The sequence below is a fragment of the Chaetodon auriga genome, chromosome 8 (genome assembly GCF_051107435.1).
Source record: "Chaetodon auriga isolate fChaAug3 chromosome 8, fChaAug3.hap1, whole genome shotgun sequence".
NCBI classification, from domain to species: Eukaryota; Metazoa; Chordata; class Actinopteri; order Chaetodontiformes; family Chaetodontidae; genus Chaetodon; species Chaetodon auriga.
This window is the reverse complement of record NC_135081.1, coordinates 17,824,140-17,844,274: the sequence shown is the minus strand read 5'-3', so window position 1 is coordinate 17,844,274 and position 20,135 is coordinate 17,824,140. Positions and strand designations below refer to the sequence as shown.

At 42.2% G+C, this 20,135-nt stretch overlaps 3 protein-coding genes across 6 annotated transcripts in view; 2 read left to right on the top strand and 1 right to left on the bottom strand.

Moving 5' to 3' along the window:
* The first annotated feature begins 312 nt into the window (after positions 1-312).
* On the top strand, positions 313-6,701 carry fxyd5 (FXYD domain containing ion transport regulator 5). Its single transcript, XM_076736335.1, has 10 exons — positions 313-467; positions 2,331-2,376; positions 3,834-3,926; positions 4,131-4,271; positions 4,353-4,403; positions 5,023-5,100; positions 5,512-5,541; positions 5,631-5,705; positions 5,811-5,856; positions 6,322-6,701. The coding sequence occupies exons 1-10, from the start codon at positions 411-413 to the stop codon at positions 6,344-6,346; spliced, it is 642 nt and encodes a 213-aa protein (XP_076592450.1). The 5' UTR covers positions 313-410; the 3' UTR covers positions 6,347-6,701.
* A 263-nt stretch (positions 6,702-6,964) lies between these two features.
* On the bottom strand, positions 6,965-19,894 carry LOC143324886 (uncharacterized). 4 transcript variants are annotated; one of them, XM_076737682.1, is made up of 8 exons: positions 19,820-19,894; positions 14,476-14,536; positions 13,866-13,901; positions 13,052-13,087; positions 11,747-11,815; positions 11,530-11,598; positions 11,280-11,322; positions 6,965-9,946 (listed from the first exon to the last, which is right to left on the bottom strand). In XM_076737682.1, exons 2-8 carry the CDS (start codon positions 14,525-14,527, stop codon positions 9,904-9,906), a joined length of 348 nt encoding a protein of 115 aa, XP_076593797.1. In that variant the 5' UTR covers positions 14,528-14,536; positions 19,820-19,894; the 3' UTR covers positions 6,965-9,903. The 4 variants fall into 4 exon arrangements, with proteins under 4 accessions (XP_076593797.1, XP_076593800.1, XP_076593798.1 ...); XM_076737685.1 differs by lacking the exon at positions 19,820-19,894 and adding an exon at positions 18,413-18,563; XM_076737683.1 differs by lacking the exon at positions 19,820-19,894 and adding an exon at positions 18,145-18,385.
* Positions 19,113-20,135, top strand: part of fcgbp (Fc gamma binding protein) — a 42,144-nt gene continuing 41,121 nt past the window's right edge. The window contains exon 1 of the mRNA XM_076736742.1: positions 19,113-19,155. Within this exon, the coding sequence (XP_076592857.1) occupies positions 19,113-19,155 (43 nt within the window). The remainder of the gene's footprint in view (positions 19,156-20,135) is intronic.

Genomic DNA, 20,135 nt, shown 5'->3' with positions numbered 1-20,135 from the left:
ATATCAGCAACCTTTTATTACTACAGGGTCATTCATTTCGTGTTTGTGAGACAGCAGTGGACAGATGGACAGATAAGATTGTATAAATATGGAGAAAGACGGTAAGCCAGACAGGATGACAGGAAGGCAAACACAATAAAAGACAGTATACTGCAGGGAATTGAGAAATAAAGTGGGAACACAAGCCATCATGCTGAGAGATGGCTGAGCTGCAGACAGAGATCATACCAGAGTGAGCGAGAGTGAAAAAGCCGAAGAAGGAGGAGGCCATGTCATGAGAACGAGTGGGTGAGAGAGAGACTGAAACAGAGTTCAGACAACTGGATGAGGAAGTAGTGCTAGTGAGCACATGGGTGTGGTTGGTTAGCCATTACCCCATCAGCCTCTCAGATGTGAGGAAACCGTCGTGGATGATGAGGCTGTGGATAAATCTCTGGACCCGGGCACCTCACAGGATGGATACTAAGGTAAGCATAATAGCCTGGATGGATGACTAAATATCAGAGGGCCGAGGGGTGTTTTTGGTGAAGCGGACTGAAAGGAGATTGATGGAGGATGACAGACAAACGGATGAACAGACAGACGGGAGAGTGAGTGAGAGTGCTAGATGTGACAAACGGGCAGGCGGGTCAGGCTAGGGGAAGGGAGAGACGCCTGTACAGCCCAGGGGATGCAGGCCTCATCTTGACATATGCTCTGGAGTGAAATGAAGATTGGCATGACCTGCTAATCTGAGCTGTCACAGCTCATGACGGCCACGGACGCTCACCTGTCACACCGCTCCAAGCCCAGAGGACAAGCTGCCACCAGGATAGGTCAAAGATCGAGATTCATTTTCTGCTGGGGGTGGATTCAGACCGAGCCGCTGGCCTAGACTTCCATCTGTCACTCTACCTGCCTCTGCTGTACCTGCTTGGCAGTTGTTGTTCTTTGTATCGCTATAAAATCCTACAATATCGGACATGTTTTTGCTTACTTCTGTTTTCCTATAGTGTTTTGTTTCAAGCTAGGGGCAATATGTTGTGAGGGGGAGGAAAGAGCATGTTTTTCCACTGATTCAGAGACTACTGCTCACCAGTGCAGGATTTCCATTGTGTTAAAAAAGAGTTGTTTTGACACATCCTCCATTGGCATTTTCTTAATTGGTGACAGCTGCAAACTTACACAGACACGTGTGGGAGGACTGCAAACACAATGTGCGGCCTCGATCACTCATTTTTGACAAATGGATAAAAAAAATTTGTGGTTATGATGTGTGTATCTTATAAAGTTTAGAGTCTGTTTTCTGTTGGGCTGCATGAGTAGTGTGGGTGATGTTGCCTGTGTGTGCTAGGAGGAAGGAGAAATGGTCATGAGGTGCAAAACCTCAGCCAGTCCAGCTTCCTGTCTGGTAGATTTGCACTGTACAAAATGTACCTGAGCGAATGTTCTCGTCTTCAATAATCTAAGCAGATCCATTGATTTACTATTTAGTTTATGTTCACCTTGTACAAGCCCGATCCAGAAATGTAACATAAATAAAACAGAATGAGATGATTTGTTAATCCTTCTTGACGTATATTCAGTTGAAAACAGTCCAAACGCAATATATTTAATGTTTCAACTCATCAGCTTCATTGATTTTTATAAATATATGCTTATTCTGAATTTGATGCCAGCAGTATGTTTCAAACAAGTTGGGACAGGAGCAACTAAAGACTGGGAAAGCTGTGGAATGCCCCGGAAACACCGGTTTGGAACATTCCACAGGTAAACAGGTTGATTGGTAACAGGTGATCATGATTGGGTATGAAAGTGGTGTCCTTGAAAGGCTCAGCGAGGTTTGCCACTTTGTGAAACACATGATTGTGTAAAGGATATTACTACATGGGCTCAGGCACACTAAACACAGTTTATTTGCATATGATTGCATTCTGTTTTTATTTACATTTTACACAGAAACCACATCTTTTTGGATTTGTATTCACGCCCTGGTTAAACAATTGTAACATCATAACTGCGGCTAAACAGACACTGTGTGCATTCACAGTGCCTTCCTGTGTGGTAGTGAGCAGACATTTTGTTTGCATGTTGTGTATCTGCTCTAGTCCTCTGCAACAGACGCACCAGTGTCTCTGCATTTACATGATGTTTCTTCATTTATGGGGTCCCCTGTAATGTCTGAGGGGCTCTGGATTACTTTGCAGATAAAGTTAAGATAAAGTGCTTGAGGTCATTTTAATCTTATAACCGCAGGTCGCAAGGCAATTAAGACACTAGCTGGGATACAACGTGGTTTACGCTGCATGGTTTCACCTCCTCTCCCCATGATATGTTTTTTTTTCTTTCAGATTTATTTGCTTTCCTTGACCTGTTTCCTGTTTGCCATGTTACAAGGTGAGTGCAAAACATTCCCACTGGCACTGAATCTGCTCACTTAGAAATCACATGTGAATTGACTTAAAAGCGGCTTTATGTAAACTGTGCTGAATAGCAGCCACTTCGATCACAAATCACAATAACAGGATAATGGTATGCTAAAATGTAAATGCACGAGTGCAGCTTCACAGTAGCAAAGACTCATAAAGTCAGCAAGTGACTCACAAATCTCACTTACACAGCAATATCTATCTAACGTTAGGTAACAGCCCTCATGAGCTACTGGTCATACCAGACCCAGTGAGAGTGTGTCAGCAAACACCCTGAGTGTATTGAACTGAGTAAGGTTGTGTTTTATTGTTTATGAGTTTGTATCGTGTGTAAGAGGAGGAATGTGTTACTTCTTCTTTCCAAAGTATTTGTCACTTTAAGCTGCAGCTTTGGAATTAGCAACCATAGCACATGTCACCTTCATAAAATTGGTAAACTTTTAAGGTAAAGATTTGGAAGGCCAAGATATTTCTTTCTTTCTTTCTTTCTTTCTTTCTTTCTTTTTTGTCTCCTGCCTGCCTGGTAAATGCCCACATGTCTGACATCAGCAGAGTCAGAACAAAGCTCCTACAGAGAGTAGCACTCCTTGTTATGAGTAAACCCATGTGGAGGAGTTGGAGTTCCCCTTTAAATACTGATGAATTTACATAACGACTTACTGCAAATATTTAAGAGCATGATGCTTTCATTCATCCATTTGATAATGGGAAAACATCTAAGAATAGTGACTATACGTAATGATGTGGGTCCTTGGATCAACACGTTATTTATGAGCAGCCATATATTTCAGTGAGTACTGAGGGTTCAAATTTATCTTTGTCCAGACGTGACCAACATCTTACAGCTCAAGCTATGAGCGTATAGCTGTAATACAAAATGTTTTTACAAACAAAATGAAGGTTTTCATCCACTCACAATATATCTGACACAGCAGAACTTGTGTCAGATATAAATTGCTAGTCAAGTCTGTTCATATGAGTTCATTTAAGTAGCGGGAATCACAGCATTAGCCCAAGAAAGTCGAAGTTTTGCAGTGCTTCAGCACTAATTGGAAGGTGCTGAGTGAGTAAACAGACAACGGCTTCGCTGTCCTGCAGCCACTCACAACAATCCAGCTCTGTTGTAGCCAGAGGTTTTATAAGAGCTACTTCTTTGTAACTGTGCCGCACTGCCCCACTCACAGGACTATTACTGTGACATACTCTCCATGCATCTGCAGGCCTCTCTCCTCTGCATGGTCAGACACATTCTCAAAGTCTGGCCTCTGCCAGGAATACATCACAGCATTGTTTGAGAGAGTGACTGGGAAAAACAACGCTGCTCTTTGTTCTTCCTGTAAACTGTACGGAGGCCTGGCTATGAGGCTTCATCTGACTTGTGTTTTTGGTGATTAAAATGTGTCCTTTTCTTCCCCCCGCCCGCAGTGTCAAGGGCTCAGGCTCCCACACCCAGAGATCAAACTGACTCTGAAAGCAGCAATATGGCAAGCTCAACAGCAACTGCTCCAACTCCCACTGGTATGCTACTCGTGGCTATTCTGAGAAATGCCACTTTGCAGCCTTTTCAGTCTCCAGGCTGCTTAATTTTTTACAGTTACAATGTAATCTCCAATGCTAGGACTGTATTCTAAACTAAAAAAATCTATCTATTTATCTATCTATCTACAAAAGGTCAGACGTCTTTCCATTTCATCTAGTTCAGTTGTTTTCTTGGTGTAACAGGAAGACGAGTGGGAGGCAGAGTCACCAGAGATGCTGATGCCTCCCCGGAAACTTCCCGTGAACAAACCACAAGCCAGTACATTAGCACCATTAACGCAGTCACTGTCAGCACTGTTACATCACATGGGAAGTCTTCAACAGGTAGTCTGGCACTTTCTTGATGCTGTAACACTCATAATTTCAGTTCAACCTGGTGTGATATTTATGTTTTTGTCCCTGTAGGTCCCAGTGAGGAAACGACAAAACCACAAACGAAGCTCACATCCTCTCCAGGTAACAATCTTCAACCCCCTCCCTCACATATTTGAACACCCAGTTGGTGGAGCCATTGAGTTTGTCTGGCACAGACGCCACGAGCACTCGACCACGCTACAACATGCCTTCACACCAGCGGCAAAGGCTTACAGTAGACATTCTCATCAAGAATGCAGAAAGCTTTAAAACTAATTATGGGGTAATTAGAAAATGTTAAACTCCCCGTCCTTGTTGAGATATACAGAGAGTATTTCTGCGGCATTTTACAGCAGCGGGGAAAGAGAGAGAACTAGAGTGAGACTGACAGAGAGAGCTTTAAAAAGTGTCAGCCTGAATTTCCTCTGAGAGTCATCCCGCTGAAATATTCAGAAATTCAATTAAAAATGGAGTTAAACATAGGAATGCACCTGGAATTTTATGAGAAGTAATTATGTATGGACTCGTATGGCAAAGATAAGGAGTCAGTATGCCCCAGAAAAATATGTTCCCCTATATGATATTATGCTTTTGCATTTTAAACCTGTGTCTTATACATATAAGACTTTATGAATATTAAATACAGAGGGATCCAGATTTAAAAAAAAAAAAAAAAAAAAAAAGTCACAGAAACTAATGTTTTTACTGTCTATTTTTTCAGCATCCACTGTGACACCCTCCCCATCCATAACTAAGAAAACCACCAAAAATGGGATCCATCAAGATGCTGTTGCCTGGGGTAACTAAAAATTTTACTACTCCATAGTTACCTTAAATGCCACAGGCGCTGCGGTTTTATTGTTATCTCATGGCAGACTGACAGTATCACAATTCCCTGTCTTCCAAACAAAACCCATGGCGGAGAGGTAGAAGAGAACACCTCACTTCCTCTCTTGCCAACAGATTAATGCTTGATTGTACCTTATGCAAGAAGAGATAAGATATTTGTGTCCTCATGCTGTGCTGGCTTACCATAGATGTGGTTTTGATACACCATCAACAGCATGTCAGTGGGGCCAGCAGATCTGTCAAACTATCTCTGACTGTTGTTCCCCGGTGATCTTCTCTCTTTTTTCTTCCAGTGGAAGCTTCCTGTGTTCAACAGTCAAACTTAATTCAATACTTTTCTTTCTGCTTTTGCTTCTTATAGAACCTAAGTGGGACGAAGATTTCACGTATGGTGAGAAGTTACATTCGACTGGCTTTTTGTTTGTGTTATTGCCTTTTGTGTCTTGGGTTGACTGTTTGATTTGTGTTTTATATGTCCAGATTATACATCCCTGCGGCATGCTGGGTTGGCCATTGCAGCAGTACTTTTCTGCATAGGTATCATGGTCATTAGCTGTAAGTATGACTCTGAAAGTCACTTTTGTTTTGTGTAATCTCTTGTAAACCGTTGTAATTATACTCAGATGCCCTCCACCCTCTTCTGCTCATGTCTAACTGTAGGTGGCAGGGTTTGCCGGCTGCCCAAGTGCCAGAAGAGGTCATCTAAGTACGTATTTACGGCCTTTTAATTCATCAGTTCCAGTGAATGTTCATATTTTGCATTTGCCCTGTGTTTGAGGAATGCATGATTAGCACAACTGCTGAATAATTTAAGACGACGAAAGCCGACAGACAAAAGTGATGTAAATTAGGGTCCGTGTGCTTGAAGGGTAGCTGTGCTGACATTGTGCTGCAAGCAAACTGCAGTTGAATGAGTTAAGTAATTGATATGACAGGCTATTGGATGATATATGGCAAACAATCAGTCACTTCAGACACACGATAGCTCAACAGAATGCTGACTAAAACCTCTGTGATGACTAATAGATCAAAGAGATTATCATTAAGCTATTTGTTGGGCGAAACTGTAACAAACCAACTGCAAAACCCATATTTTTTATTTTACTCATGTGGTGCATTCGTGTTTGATAAATATAATTGAATCTTTAAATGATCTGTGTTTATTTTCCAGATCGTATCGAGTGGTCCAGGGATGAGGAGAGATGTATATAGTGAAAAATTTAGAGCTGCAAGAAACCAACCAGGAGTCCACCAAGAGGGAAAGTACTCAACACCTGGCAGCATGTGTGTGCATGCTGCCTAATAAAAGAAGAATCATGCTGACAAGTGAAAAAAGTGGAACCATCGCCCGCTTAATCTGTCAAATGTTAATTCAATACTTGGCAAAACTGCACTAAAAAAGGATTATTTATCTTAGCAAATAATGTAGAGGTGACTCATATTTTAATCATACCTTCAGCCATGAAGCGGGCTGGTTTCTAATCACCTTTGTATCTTATAACTGATAGCACAGCCAGTGTCTCACAGCCAAAATTCTTATTAAAGGTTATGAAGAATAAACCCATAATGTCTCGTGTTTGACAATCTCGCACAACACTTGTGTTCTGCCAGGATCTAAAAATGAAGCTGGGTCACTTCCTCTTCCTGATAGATCCTGCACGCTCTTTACTCTTTCAATTTCAAAATGAACGTGATGTTTAGTAAGCGGCGTCTAAGCCTCTTAGTGGTTCTATGCTTGTAAATGAGTAAAGCCCTAGATTAAACAAGATCCACTGGCGCATTATCTTAGCATCCATATGGCATCAAAGTGACAGACAACAAACTTAGAGAAACCAAGCAAATTTTATAACAGAGTTAAGGTTAAAATCAACACAATCCAGAGTTCAGCATACCTACATAATATACAGGAGTATTCACTGTTCTAATTGCTATCAGAACACAATGAAGGCAACAGCAGCTGTGCAGACGAATCATTTCATGATACACAATCACCTACTGCAATTGTTTTATTGTGAGATATGAGTTCCTGAATTACACAGTGTACTAATTAATGATATGATGCAAGACCACTATGAATGTCCTTGGCACAAATAATACATACAGAATGGATTAACCTTGATACATAAGTGCATAGAAACATAAGTATTTAACATTAAGTCCACATTGCATTTTTTTCCTCTGCAAAATGACATTAAAATACAAATATATACTTTATATAGAAGAGGCTTTGGCAAATAACAGACTCCCACCTGCCACAACACTTTTACACACGTTATGAATGAACAGTGGAGAGAAGACATCACCCTTTAAAATCAACGAGGATATAAAAAAAAGACCATCTTTTCCATCAAAAGACACAATGCAAATGCATAGCTCGGTAAATTTGTAAATACTTACAATATATTATATATTTAAAATAGAAAAATTGCATAAGGTCAGACAATGTCTTTAGTACGGTGGTCCAGAGAGCACAATGCGCCGCAGCTTAAGGAAACACATGCAAATAGAGAAAACAAGTGGAGAACATCTTCCATTCGACAGCACACGCAGCATTTTCACAACAAAGTGCTGCAAAGTGAGAAAACAACCAAATATAGAAGCATGCCGCAAAGACACAACTGAATTTTGCCATGTTTTCTGTATTTGGTGTTTTCTCACTTTGAACCTTTTAACAAAAAAAAAAAAAAAAAAATAGCTGCCCATGTGTTGTCAAATTGATGAAGATGTTTTCTTTATTTGCTTGTGTTTTGTCTCTTTGCATCAGTCTTCATCAAGCTGCAGCGGGATTGTCTCGCGGGGCCCGCTACTGCACTTTAGCCTGGACAGAAAAACAATCAGCCAGTTTAAAAAAAGAAAAACACACAACCTATTCACTCAAGACGTCACGTTGAGGAGAAAGCAAAGCTCAATGGCATTTCGGTACGTTTACATCAGTAGTGTCACAGCAGGGAGGCTTCACAGGAGGGAATGAGAGAGAAGTTTGTTCTCACGCGTGGAGCAGGCTGGACCGAATACTGTATTTCACTTTGGACTTTTGCACAAGTCTGTTCGCTTTGTACATTTTGGAAAAAACATTCAAAGAGAATACTCTGCTGCTGATGTTATGGCATCGCGGTTAGTTTGAATATCAGTAAATGTGAATACGTAGACTACAAAGACATAAAAAAAAAAAAAAATGAAATGTTTTGTACTGCAATTTTTGTCAAATTGTCCTCCCTTTGAAATGCTGACAGATATTGAAGGCTGACTGGGCAATGCTACACTTTTGAGAATATATATACGATACACACAGTGCTCCGATACAAACAGTCAAACAAATGCACAAACCATAATCACATCTGCCAGTTAGTTTGTGTTAAATAAACCGGGATGCATCATTTTGAAGAGGACACTGCAGCACAGACCTCTGGCCACAGTGCACCCTGGCGACAACTGCGCAGTTGTTTTTGCTCTCAAGTCTGCCTGGACTGGAGCCAAGCCCTGCCCCCAGTATCAAGATTAGCTGCAAGATTTAGTGGAAGATCCTGCTTTGACAAATCCAGTGTTTAACCCCATGTAGCCCTTCCCGGTTCTGCTGACTCCATTATAAATGCGCCTCATGAAGCCACAAATGAAACACTGTCGTGTCGACCGGGAGCACGTCTCCTTCCCCTTCAACCTTTGCCGCAGAAAGTTCTCAGCTCTGTGTTAGAACAAATAAGGCAACCAGTGCCCTTGGTTCTTTGATAGGAAGCTTTCTTTCACGGGGCATGATTGATTTCCATTTAAATGAAAACAGAGAAGCCATCATGCGCCATATGAATGAAACAAAGCCATTGTTGGTATGTTCCCAATCATCCCCAACACTTTATTTGATTCGTGAGATTTTATCCCTCCCTCACACCCAGCCCCCCTCTGCCAGTGTGTGAGGCATTAATCTAACTCTCTACAGCATTCAGAGAGCTATTTACAATCTGCAAGGCTAAAGTGAAAGCCTTTCAAAACGAAAAAGAGAGGGGGAAAAGAAAACATCATCACTCATGGCGGTCGATTAATTTGCTGCCTTGCAAGAAGATGTTCACGCTGGCTGTTTCCACTTGTTTCTTTTTTATTGAGGTTGAGAAGAGGGGGAACAGGTTTTTATCTTCCCATTGCACTGCCTCCTGTCATTCCTAATGGGCCAGGAACAGAAGATGTCAGACAAGTGAATGGGAGAATGAAGTGAGCACTGGGCTGGCTTAGTGTGGATTAGCAGGGTTTGTCTCACTCATCGACCATTTCACACAGACAGGTCTGTTCCACATGCACCAAATCAAACGCGAATGTAGATTTCACCGCCTAGCTGGTGGGAATAATTTCTTGTTTCAGGTAGCAAAAAAAAAAAAAAAAAGGGGGGGGGGGGCTCTGGCTGTGCTAAATTATCCTTTTTAACAAAAGAAGCTCTAAACCAGTCACTGGCTTTGATTTGGATTCCTCAAATAGAATCCAATTAGAGGGTTTGAATGCGTTCCAAGTGTCCCAGGCTAAACTGTGTGTATGTGGAGTAGAAACGGCTGGGACAAAGATGAAAGTGTACAAGAGTAAAAAACAAAAACAAAATAAAAACGTTGCATATGTATTGATAAGAGTTTGTAGGAGCGAGCAATGAACTGAATGGTGAGAAGCAAGCTGTTGTGCAAAGAAGTATAACTGTCCTGAGTCGAAGAGTAGGAGGTGACACAGCCCGGTGCTCCTCGCTCGTCTGCGTGTTATTGGACTGCGACTCCACCAGGAACTAGACCCCTTTCTGTTCCTGCTCTGTCGGCACGGAGTAGATCCTGAGGAGAGAGGGAGGACAGGCCACAGGAAGGGAATACAGGGGGGGGAGGAGGGGGTGAGACAGGGCAAGAGCAAAAAGTATGTCATCTTCAAGATATTTTTAGGTTCTTTCTCAGTTTGTTAACAGAAAGACAGAAGAAACATCCCTGTGTGTCAGAATTCAGGAAACGGCACGTCTGCCTCATGCTGCAGGGCTCTGACAGGTGCACGGTGACTGCATCACCTCAAAACACAGCTCATCCCCGGGTGGGACTTATAAACCTGGCAAGGCACTGTTGATCCAACAAGCCAGAGGTTGCTGTGTGATTAAGCCTCTTTTCAGCAGAGCGATCAGTCAGCACCAAACACTGCCAGACCTGACTGCAGCCCCAGGAGGCAGCCAGTAATCCTGCGGAGGAATTTAACCCTTGCAGATAGTCTTGGGTGTCTGCTCCACAATGGCGATTCTCCTGCTGCTTGGAGGCTAATTTGAACGCCCCCTCTAATAACCCCCTCTGACCCAACCTGCAGGTCATATATTGCTGCACCCCAGAGCAAAAGAAACTTGATGACTCTGCAGAAAGCGGTCCAAGAGCTAACTGCAGTTAAATAAGCATTGTATGGAAGGAAGGCAAAAAGCGAAGAGAGAGCGTTTCTCTGTTTAACTGGTTTAGGCTGTTCTGCTGTCTGATTGCTGTTGGCAGATTGTTGTCATGACGCCAGGATCGTGTTCGCAGTATTGTTTTATTTTCTGTACACTCGACTCAGACCTCGATTCATGAGGTAAGCTTTGGAACAGGTTGGGTCCTGTCCCAGTCGCTCATACAGACCCAGTGGCACTGTCTTAAGGCTATTGTTTGACGGCTAAGATGGAAAGGTTGAGTGGCGGGGAGTGTTCAGTAGTGGCCTCAAGCTGTCATACTAATTGCTGTACAAGTCCAGACGGGCTCAGATGGGTGGATGCTGGTTGCGTTTTGCCACCTGACTGTTTTTCTCGAGTTTTGATGCTGACGAGTTGGATGAAGTGGGGCAAATTGGCAAGGCAGCAGAAAGCCTGTTACCCACCAGACTGGTTCTGTCACCTGCAGGCTGACTTAGCGTTAAGTGGAACATGTATTTCTCAGTCAGACACTGATACCGCACGTACAGAGGCCGTAGGAAGAAAACAAATGTGTTCCTCTTGTGGAGTGTGGAAATGAAGTCCATAGAAAATAAGAAATCTAACTGGAATTCAACAAAAAGATATACACAGTACAAAGATCTATAGCTATATATATATATATATATATATATATATATTAAAAAAAAACTTTATCAAATATCAACTTTGAAAGATGAGAAATTTTGTCTTACCCTTGCTGCCGATTGTGCATGTGGCGCCTTACTAACATTATGGCTGAAAGAAAAAGAAAAAAAGGAAAAAAGGTCACAGCTACACAAGCAAAAAGTTCATATTTGCTTAGGTACTAAGAGCTTCACAAGGCACAAAGGGACTACAGTGATTCCAGCCAGGCACTGAAAGGTTTTACAGCAGAACATTTGTCAACTGTGGGATGAAAACAGGCCCTAGTTCACATTTCACAACAAAACACAGAGTACTTACTGACTATCGCTGCGACCGAGAGAGTCAACGCGGTCACGACTACAATGATGACAATCATGGTGAACTGATCTAGGAGAGAAAGCATAAAAAGGATTAAACAAGCAGAGATACCAGTGTGTGATATTTGGAATCCTTTATACTTGTTGAGATGTATGTTAACATTTTTTATGTTAACTTTTTGCTGTCTATTGCTAATTAATCAAAATACTTCTCTCACCTGACGTTTTGTCTGCACCTGTAGTCTTATCTACAAGTGAGCCAAGTCTGTCACGAACATCTGGGATCACTAAAAGTGGCAACAAGAACAAGAGAACTGTTAAGACCAGTTATGCTGATTTCAGGCATGCTCTAGTGAATTTCAAGCCCCCAGACAGCTTCTGTATCGCAGTACTTCAAAAGTCTGATGAACAGACATTGCAATTCATGCCTCAACAAATGTTTGAGGTTTTCAGCAGAGGACTGGAGTCATTAAAGGAATAGTTATGCAAGTTGGGAAACATGATTATCTGCTGTCTTGCCGAGGGTAAGATGAGAAGATCGATATCACTCTCATGTTTGCATGGTAAATCCAGTATGAAGCGACAGCCAGCAGCCTCGCTTAGCTTAGCATAAAGACTGGAAACAGAGAATGACAGCTAGCCTGGCTCTGCACAAAGGTAACAAAAGCTGCCAACCAACACCTCAGCTCATTAACCAACATGTTTATTTGTGCCAAGAATAACCCAGTACTGTTAAACCACAGCTTGTTTTTTTTTTGTTAAACGGGCAAGATGCTAAGGTGAGCTAACCGGCTACTGACTGTTGCTTCATGTTTACCATACAGACATGAGAATGGTATCAATCTTCCCATCTAACTCTCAGGAAGTGAAAAAGCATATTTCCCACCAGTTTTCTTTCAGTCATGCAGGCAATAATTAATAAGTGTGTTGCTCGAGTTATTCAAAATATACTTGAGGAAAGTGAAAAAGAAAAAAAAAAAACATATAGTATTAAGTACATGTGTATGAGCTTGTGTCTACTGAGAGGGAGAGTGCTGAGGCTTCAGAAGAACTGCAGCTCTTTGCAGAAAGAGCGACTGGCTGTGGCCCTGTTCTAAACAGATCTGTAATTCTATCAAATGTCCATCAAAGCGAAGATGAGGAGTGACGGAGAGCGGCGTGGAGAGAGAATGAGAATGCCAATGTTGATTAGCTGACCGGCAGGATGGTGGAGATGTCGACATGTTCATTGGCCTTTCGGCAGAATCCGCGGGGCCACTCCAGGGAGCTAATTGATTCCATTCAGGCCTTAATAGTTGGGAGGAGGGAGAGCCAACAGGGGCCACAGCCCTTCACACTTCTCACTGGCCTACAGCGCCCTACACACAATACTGACTTACTGACAATAATTGCAGAGGCCATAACCTGCACATACTCTCCTCTGCACGGCTGCCATGACAGCATTTGTGGGAGAGATGTATGAAGAAACTAGAAAATCCTACTGCCCTCCAATCTACTTCTGGGAACTGATCTAATAAACTCACATATTTCTTCCCCTTGTAAATCCTCATCATCCACACCTGTGAAATAAGAAGAAATCACATGCTTGTCAAGCCAGTACAGAAATTCAATGCTTCTCTGTGTGAACACTTTTAAACAGTAACAGTGTAAGTCCCTCTGCTGTACAATAGTCAAGATATAGACAACACCTCTAATCCTTTAGTAACACTATTGATTAAATGTTTTATGAAGTCAGTTTAGGACCAAAGGTCTAAGAGGAATTATATCAATATTGTACAGTGAACTGAATCCTGCATCAAGAAACTGTAAACATGTGACCAAAACTGTGAGTACATAACAAAACACGAAATCAGGAAGGAAAACCATGAAGTAAGTTTCTGTTGTGTAAAGTCAGTAGACATGTGGAGACGGTTGAGAATCAGCGAGCTGCTGAATCTGCGCTGTTTTTAAGCTGTTCTATTTGACATGAAATTCACAAATCTGTGTCAACAAACATGTCATTTGTGATTCTTGACGTGTGTTAATTGCTTCATACATGGCCTAAAGGACCCACTGACCTTACCCAGTCAAAACAGGGATGAAATACTCATCGCACTCGTAACAGCACAAGAAACATGTAGGAACAAGCAAAGGGCCCAATTCCTTTCCAAACAAATGACCTCGCTAATGGGTGTGATTTCTGTTGGTTTAACTACTTAATTGAAATGTATTTACTTGTGTCCCTAAAGTGATCTCAAGCAAGAACCAGTTACAGTTCACTTGTTAATCTTGCACCATGACAACTGTGGCCAGCCGACTGAAAGGCTTCCTTAAGTGTTCTTGTTTTCTGTTGTTTACCTCCATCAGCTGATCCTTCGACATCTTTTGAAACAGCTGCAAGAAAGATACAGAGTTAAAAGACACTCACATACATACATGCACAACACTAATAATACAGGTTGTTTTTTGGGGGGGGGTATTTCTGCTTTATTATAAGCCAGATTCCAAAAACAGACACTGTGTAAAACACAATTTGTACTCAGGCCGCTGTAGAAAGGACTCAGCCTTGATACATGGTGATACACTGTGTAGCTTCCCACAGTTCAGTTTTCAGAGGTCAATGTTGATCTGAGGTTTGGTTCAGACTACTGCTACATAGACTGTACAACACAAACAATGTGTAGGCTACAGTTAGTTTGATGGTCTGTCTGCTATCTATGCCAAGAAAGGACAGCATTGGGAATATTATAGTGTTCTTCTTTAATGTTACTCTTACATGCGCAAACATTTTGCTTCACTGTTGCACCTTCTATTTTAGGTGGTTGTCTAATTCAAAAGTAAGTGCATACATTAATCTGCACAGACAGTGCACATACGCAGCTAGGTGAGGAAAACATGCCCGCGCAGGGATGCATAGACCCTGATTAGATGTTTATCACCTGAAAGCGTCAACGAGATGAGAACATACCAGTAGCAGCTGGCAGCAGCAGCAGCAGACACAGGAACAGAAATCGCATCATCTTCAAATGCTGCGGGGGGAAAAAGAAAAGTTAAAAATATCTGCTATTAATATTCAGCCATTGATGTGTATGAAATCTCGGTGTTTTGGTTTAGAGATAGGGTGTGATGGAAAGCAGCAATGCTGTCTATTATTGGGGCTTGTCTGGTACTTTGAGTTTCAGGATCACATACTGCTAGTCAGTGGAAAACTCCAAATTCCAGTACAAGTCCTTGTACTGTTTTAACTGGTTTGGAAGTATGCATGCAAATCGAGATTGTAATCTGAGGTTGGTGGTGGCAAAAGGGTCAGTGAGCAACAACCTTCTTTCCCATAGCGCTCAGCAGAAAAACTGCTCTCAGGATTCTGTCAGAGTCAGCTGGCAACAAGTGTCTATTCAACATTTTTCCCTCCCCATGCAAAGTCCAGGTGCACTGCCAGGTGTTGAGCAACACAAAAAACTGTCCAATGACTTCCACTGGCAAAACAAAAAGGATAAAAGAATCAAATGAATCTTTTGTTTGTTTGCTAATTGTATCCTCCTAAGCTTTATTCTTGTCATGCTAATCGGGAAAGAAAACGCACGAGCTCTACTTCACTTGATACTTATCCATCAACCTTATCCTATCACACACTGATACACTTTCATGGGCTCTGCGAGTGTGTGTGTGAGTGTGTATTGTTTTTAAGGAGAAATCTCACAACTTCCTCATGGCACAGGGCCCAAAACAAACTGTACCTCCGTTCCCCATCACCACCACATAGATGTGAAACGCAGATGTTCAGATGCCCACAAAACAAAGCCACAGCTGTATCCAGTACGATATGAATGGTGATATTTTTAAATGGGAAAACACAGGAATGACCTCTCCTCCAGTCGAGGTCCCGGATGAAGGCTGGTTGGTCAGATTTAGCCATTGAGGTTGGCTTGGGATCAGGAACCAATAGTCCCTCGTGCAATGTTTGATACTGTGCACAGAGGGAACTCTCCCATTGACCTCTGTGCCAAATATTATACTGTGGGTGCCTCTTCATTGTTCAGGATGGCCATTGTGTCCTTGTTTCCTCCATTGTGAATGACTATATGGAAATAACTGAGATGACCTGCATTGTTAAGGTGCAGATTATCAAACAGGACTCTGAGGGACAGCAGCAAACCACTAAACACCCACACAGCAGTTACCCAGTCACTGTATCCTACTCATTACTACAATTTAAGGAAGTGGATTATGCTCACCATATGGTGAGCACGTTGAAATTACCATATTTGGTGAGTGGAAGTGAAAAAGGGTGAAGGCATGAGCATTAAGAATGGAGACAGGAGACTAGTAAACACTGATTTCAATAAGGTTTTTGACATCTTTACGAAAGCCCTGTGCATCTAGAATCTGGCTCTAATCTCACCTATAATGCTGCCACGGTAGTCGATGTCTACAAACTTTCACGCGAGACAAATGTCCACCCTGTAGGGCCGCACAGGAACGAGTCCAGGCCGGCCCGCAACGCGATTATCTTCATGCAAAATTAGCAGAACAGCATTAAAAACTATTTTTGTTGACTATATTGGAAAAAGATGTTAATCACACAACTGAGGCTGATTGGAGAGGGAGTGTAGTGTGGGCTGTTCTGGCCTCTTGAATAGCTGCAGTAAATCTCCTAAACGCAAACAACCTAAGAAGCTGCAAATAAAATCCCCCTCTGTATCCAATTTGCTTTTCAGAGTCGCTTTGGGTGAAATAATAAGCTGATCCAATTTGGAAATATTTATCAACCCAGTCCACTGCCTCTGTATCAAAATGGCTCCTGACGCCTGTATTATTTTTCAAATTGGGTAATATATTCTTGTACATTTGAATGCCGATTGAATTTGCTCTTTAATACCAGACCCAATTTGCAACATATAATAACCAGTGGCTTGCTTATAAAGCAGACATGCCAGCTGCCTCCTGGCTGGATGCACAGATCATAGAAGGTAAATGTAGAAATCTACTAATCATACAGCTGGAGTGCAGTGCTGCGAGAAAGGCATATACTGAGCTGTTGCTGGAGGGTGAATGTGTCTTGTTTTTGTTCCCAATTTTCCCCAATGGAGTTTTCCACTGACAGGATTAGCCCTGAATCTCATACCTGTCTGGCCAGACCAGCCCACAGTACACCTAAATCTTGTTTACCAGGTTTAATTTTGAATGATGAACACTTTCCACTCCTCCCAAACCACCCAGTACAATCTATATCAACAAAACACACACACACACACACACACACACAGAGAGAGAGAGGTTTACACCATGTACAGAAACAGAATCACATGGAGAGACTCAGACTATCTCTTTCTTATCTGCTCACACTGATAACAACCCTCCGCTCAACCACTGTGCATCGCTGACACGACTTTGACACCAGCGATAACAATCACTAATGTGCAAAGATATTGGAGTTACTGTGGCCTAGAGAGTTCATACGGAGACAAAAAGTAAGAAAAATTGAGAGGAAGAAGAGAGAAGATAGCATAGCAAAACTTTATGTTTATTGTGAAGATGTGTCAAAGCCCAAACAGGCTGACTCCAAAACGAATGAGCCCAACAACGAGGAAAAAGAGTGAGTGAGAAAGCAGGAAAAAAAAAAAAAGGCAGCCAGATCATTTGTTATTCATTGCCATTCGATTTTATAAAAGTGGTAGCTTACTCTGGTTCAGTGAGGAGAGAAAATATTCTTACTGAAATGTTTACTCAACTCTGCCACCCCAACAGGAGCTGTTTATGTAAGTGAGGCTGATGCAGATTCCTTTCTTCCTTTAACATATCACTCTGCTATGCCACCGGACCACAGACAAAGCAACGAGGAAACTTATCATGAAGTAAAAACAAAAGAGGGCAAAATTACCTCAGTTGGTGTCACGCAAACCAGTGACTGATCCTCCGTCGATACACGAGTCTGACAGCTAAGCGGTTATTTCCAATACAAGTGGTTTGTGGGTGACTTGCATCAGGCCAACAAGGCCAACAGTAAAACAATGACAAGGATATGAGAGTGTGTCTTAATATGACAGCAGTCTGGGAGACACACATCCTGTGTTTGCCCCCCCCCCCCCCCTCTCTCCGTGTGTGTTTGTGACCATAAAACCTGCGAGCACCCACAAGAATGACCAAATGTTGGCATTTCACCCTCTTCCGTGACCAAAACAGCAACAAAGAGCTTCAGGACATACAGGGTTCTGGGCACGTACACCTCAGATTTTGGTTGTTTTCTCTTTTTTAATCAGATGGAGACAAGTTCTTTGTTTTGTTAACAACACTATCACAAGACCCATCCCAGGCACACTGAGGGTTTTCACAGTCCAGGCCATCTGAAAGGCAGCCTCATCCAAAAACACACGCAGCACAATGTGTTTAAAAAAGACGATGGAGAGGGTTCAACAACGATTTGATGCCCCCTGATTCACCTCTGACACTCCCTGTGCAAGCAGCGTGATTAGCAACAGAAGAAAAACACTGTTATTTGTTTGCAGGCTAATATATTGGTTATTACAAGGCTCTCAGAGCAGACCGGCATCACAACCTTATACATATACACAGGAAGTGTGATTAGGTTTGCTGCAGTGTGACAAGTCAGGTATTTTAAATAATTTAACATCCTCACCTTCTGTAGCCACTTTCCTTCAGGAACAAGTCGTTTGAAAGGATGGAATCAAGTTATTGTCGCACTGAGTCGCTCATGCTCTCAAGAATTACATTATTTGTGTGTGAGCACATTCCAGCCAAACACTGACAACATTTAAACTGACGAATGACCTACCACTACAGGAGTTAGACAGCTCTATTTCAACGTGTGACGCTCCGTTTGTGGACATAAAAGTTTTAAAGTCTTATCCCTTTTTCGTCTCTGCTCTGAAACTTGACGCACTCACCGCAGCTGGAGCGTTCACGGCGGTCGGCAGCCGAGCCGATGTGTTAACAGGAAGAAGCAATCTGCGAACATTCAGGGCAACTTCATTCTCAGCTGCAAGGGGATTCACAGCCACCTCATTTGCGCTGAGCTGCCCCTTGCCTCTCACTCAAGATTTTGCTAGTTGGGGAAAATACCCTCTGTACGTCTGATCAGAAGAGCTGTGACAGCAGTTTTCTGAAAACTGAGGTCGAGACGCTGCAGTAGTTTGGGGCGTGAATAATCATATAAAGCAGCGATATTCGGGGAAATAAGGTCATTTGTCACAGTTTCCCGGTAGAGTTGAGTAATAATAATATTTATCTATTTTTAATTTATCTGTGTTTTTATTACGTTTCTGTTGCCAAAAACGGAGCTTGATCATTTTCTGTCTACATCTGATAATGATGATGCAGCACACCTGGCAGTTGCAACCGAAGTCAGTCGACAAATGATGACGTCCACACGTGCAGATTGGCACGATCATACCTGTCATCCAGCACAGGTGCGCTAACAGGCCATCTTTATATATTTCATTCTTTTCTGGCAGCGTGTCGGCAGCTCATCACAAGGTTTCGATTCCTGGCTGCTTCCTAGGCATGCAAATACCCTCAAATCTATCAGTTATAGGGTAAACAGAATAATTGTTCCATTCTTGCAAGTTTTCTTGCTGCAGCGCAGTAATGCAGTTTGTTGTGCTGCTCCACTTGTGCCTCTTGGGACTTGGTGAGTGGCGTTTATCATGATTATTATTATTATTATTTTTTATGTGTTGGGCTGCAATTAACCTAGAATCAAAGGTCATGTGCCAACATCACGGTGTAACCTGACAAGGTGTTCAGTTGCTACGCTCTGCTCTGTCCATTTTTACCTTCACCCCCACACTGAATATTTGCAGCACACTTGAATTAGGTCAGTCCTCTTTCACCTGCAACACTCAAGTCTCAACAGTTCTGCTGTGTACCTTAAGAAGTTCTGTTTGTCTAGTTTTGACTGATGAATGGGGTGTGGTTATGTCCCAACCCGCAGAGATACTAATCTGTGCACTGTTGAAGGGAATTGTGGTCAGTTACTGGTTTGTTGAGAAATCTTTAGTTGTCTTTTCTCTGCATTGGGATGTGATTAGAAGGCATCATTGTATGTAAAATGAATCACTCCACACCAATAATCAGGTTGACCCCAACCTCCCTTCTTTTGCTGCAATGCTTTTGCTATGAGTTAAAAATATATTATTCCTTTGTTTTTGTTTCATATTCACTTTTGCTACCATGTGCAATGCCAATCCATGCAACATACTAAACTTATGCTAAAAGTAAACATCTTTTAAAACAGCAGTTTTATGCAAGTAACCTCATGCACATTTAGAGTATTGGCTGAAAGTTGAACTTACATTTGAATGAGCTGTTGTTCAGAGTTGTCTCTATACACTGCTGCCGTGTTGTTGCTTCCACGTCAAGATCCTTGTTATCATGGAAACTGCCAGGGTGAGGGTGGACGTTAACACAGGTGTACTCAGACAGGAAGCAGGTACTACGCTCTTCATTGGCTGCTGAGCTTGTTGAAATCTGACACCACCAGTCATATCTCTGTTACACAAGTAAGGCTTGCTGTGCTCACATGGAAACTTGCTCAATGCTCACAGTGAATAGATGTAATCACTTTAGTGCAAGCGTGTTCCTTATGGTCTTGAAATGATCAACTGCTGT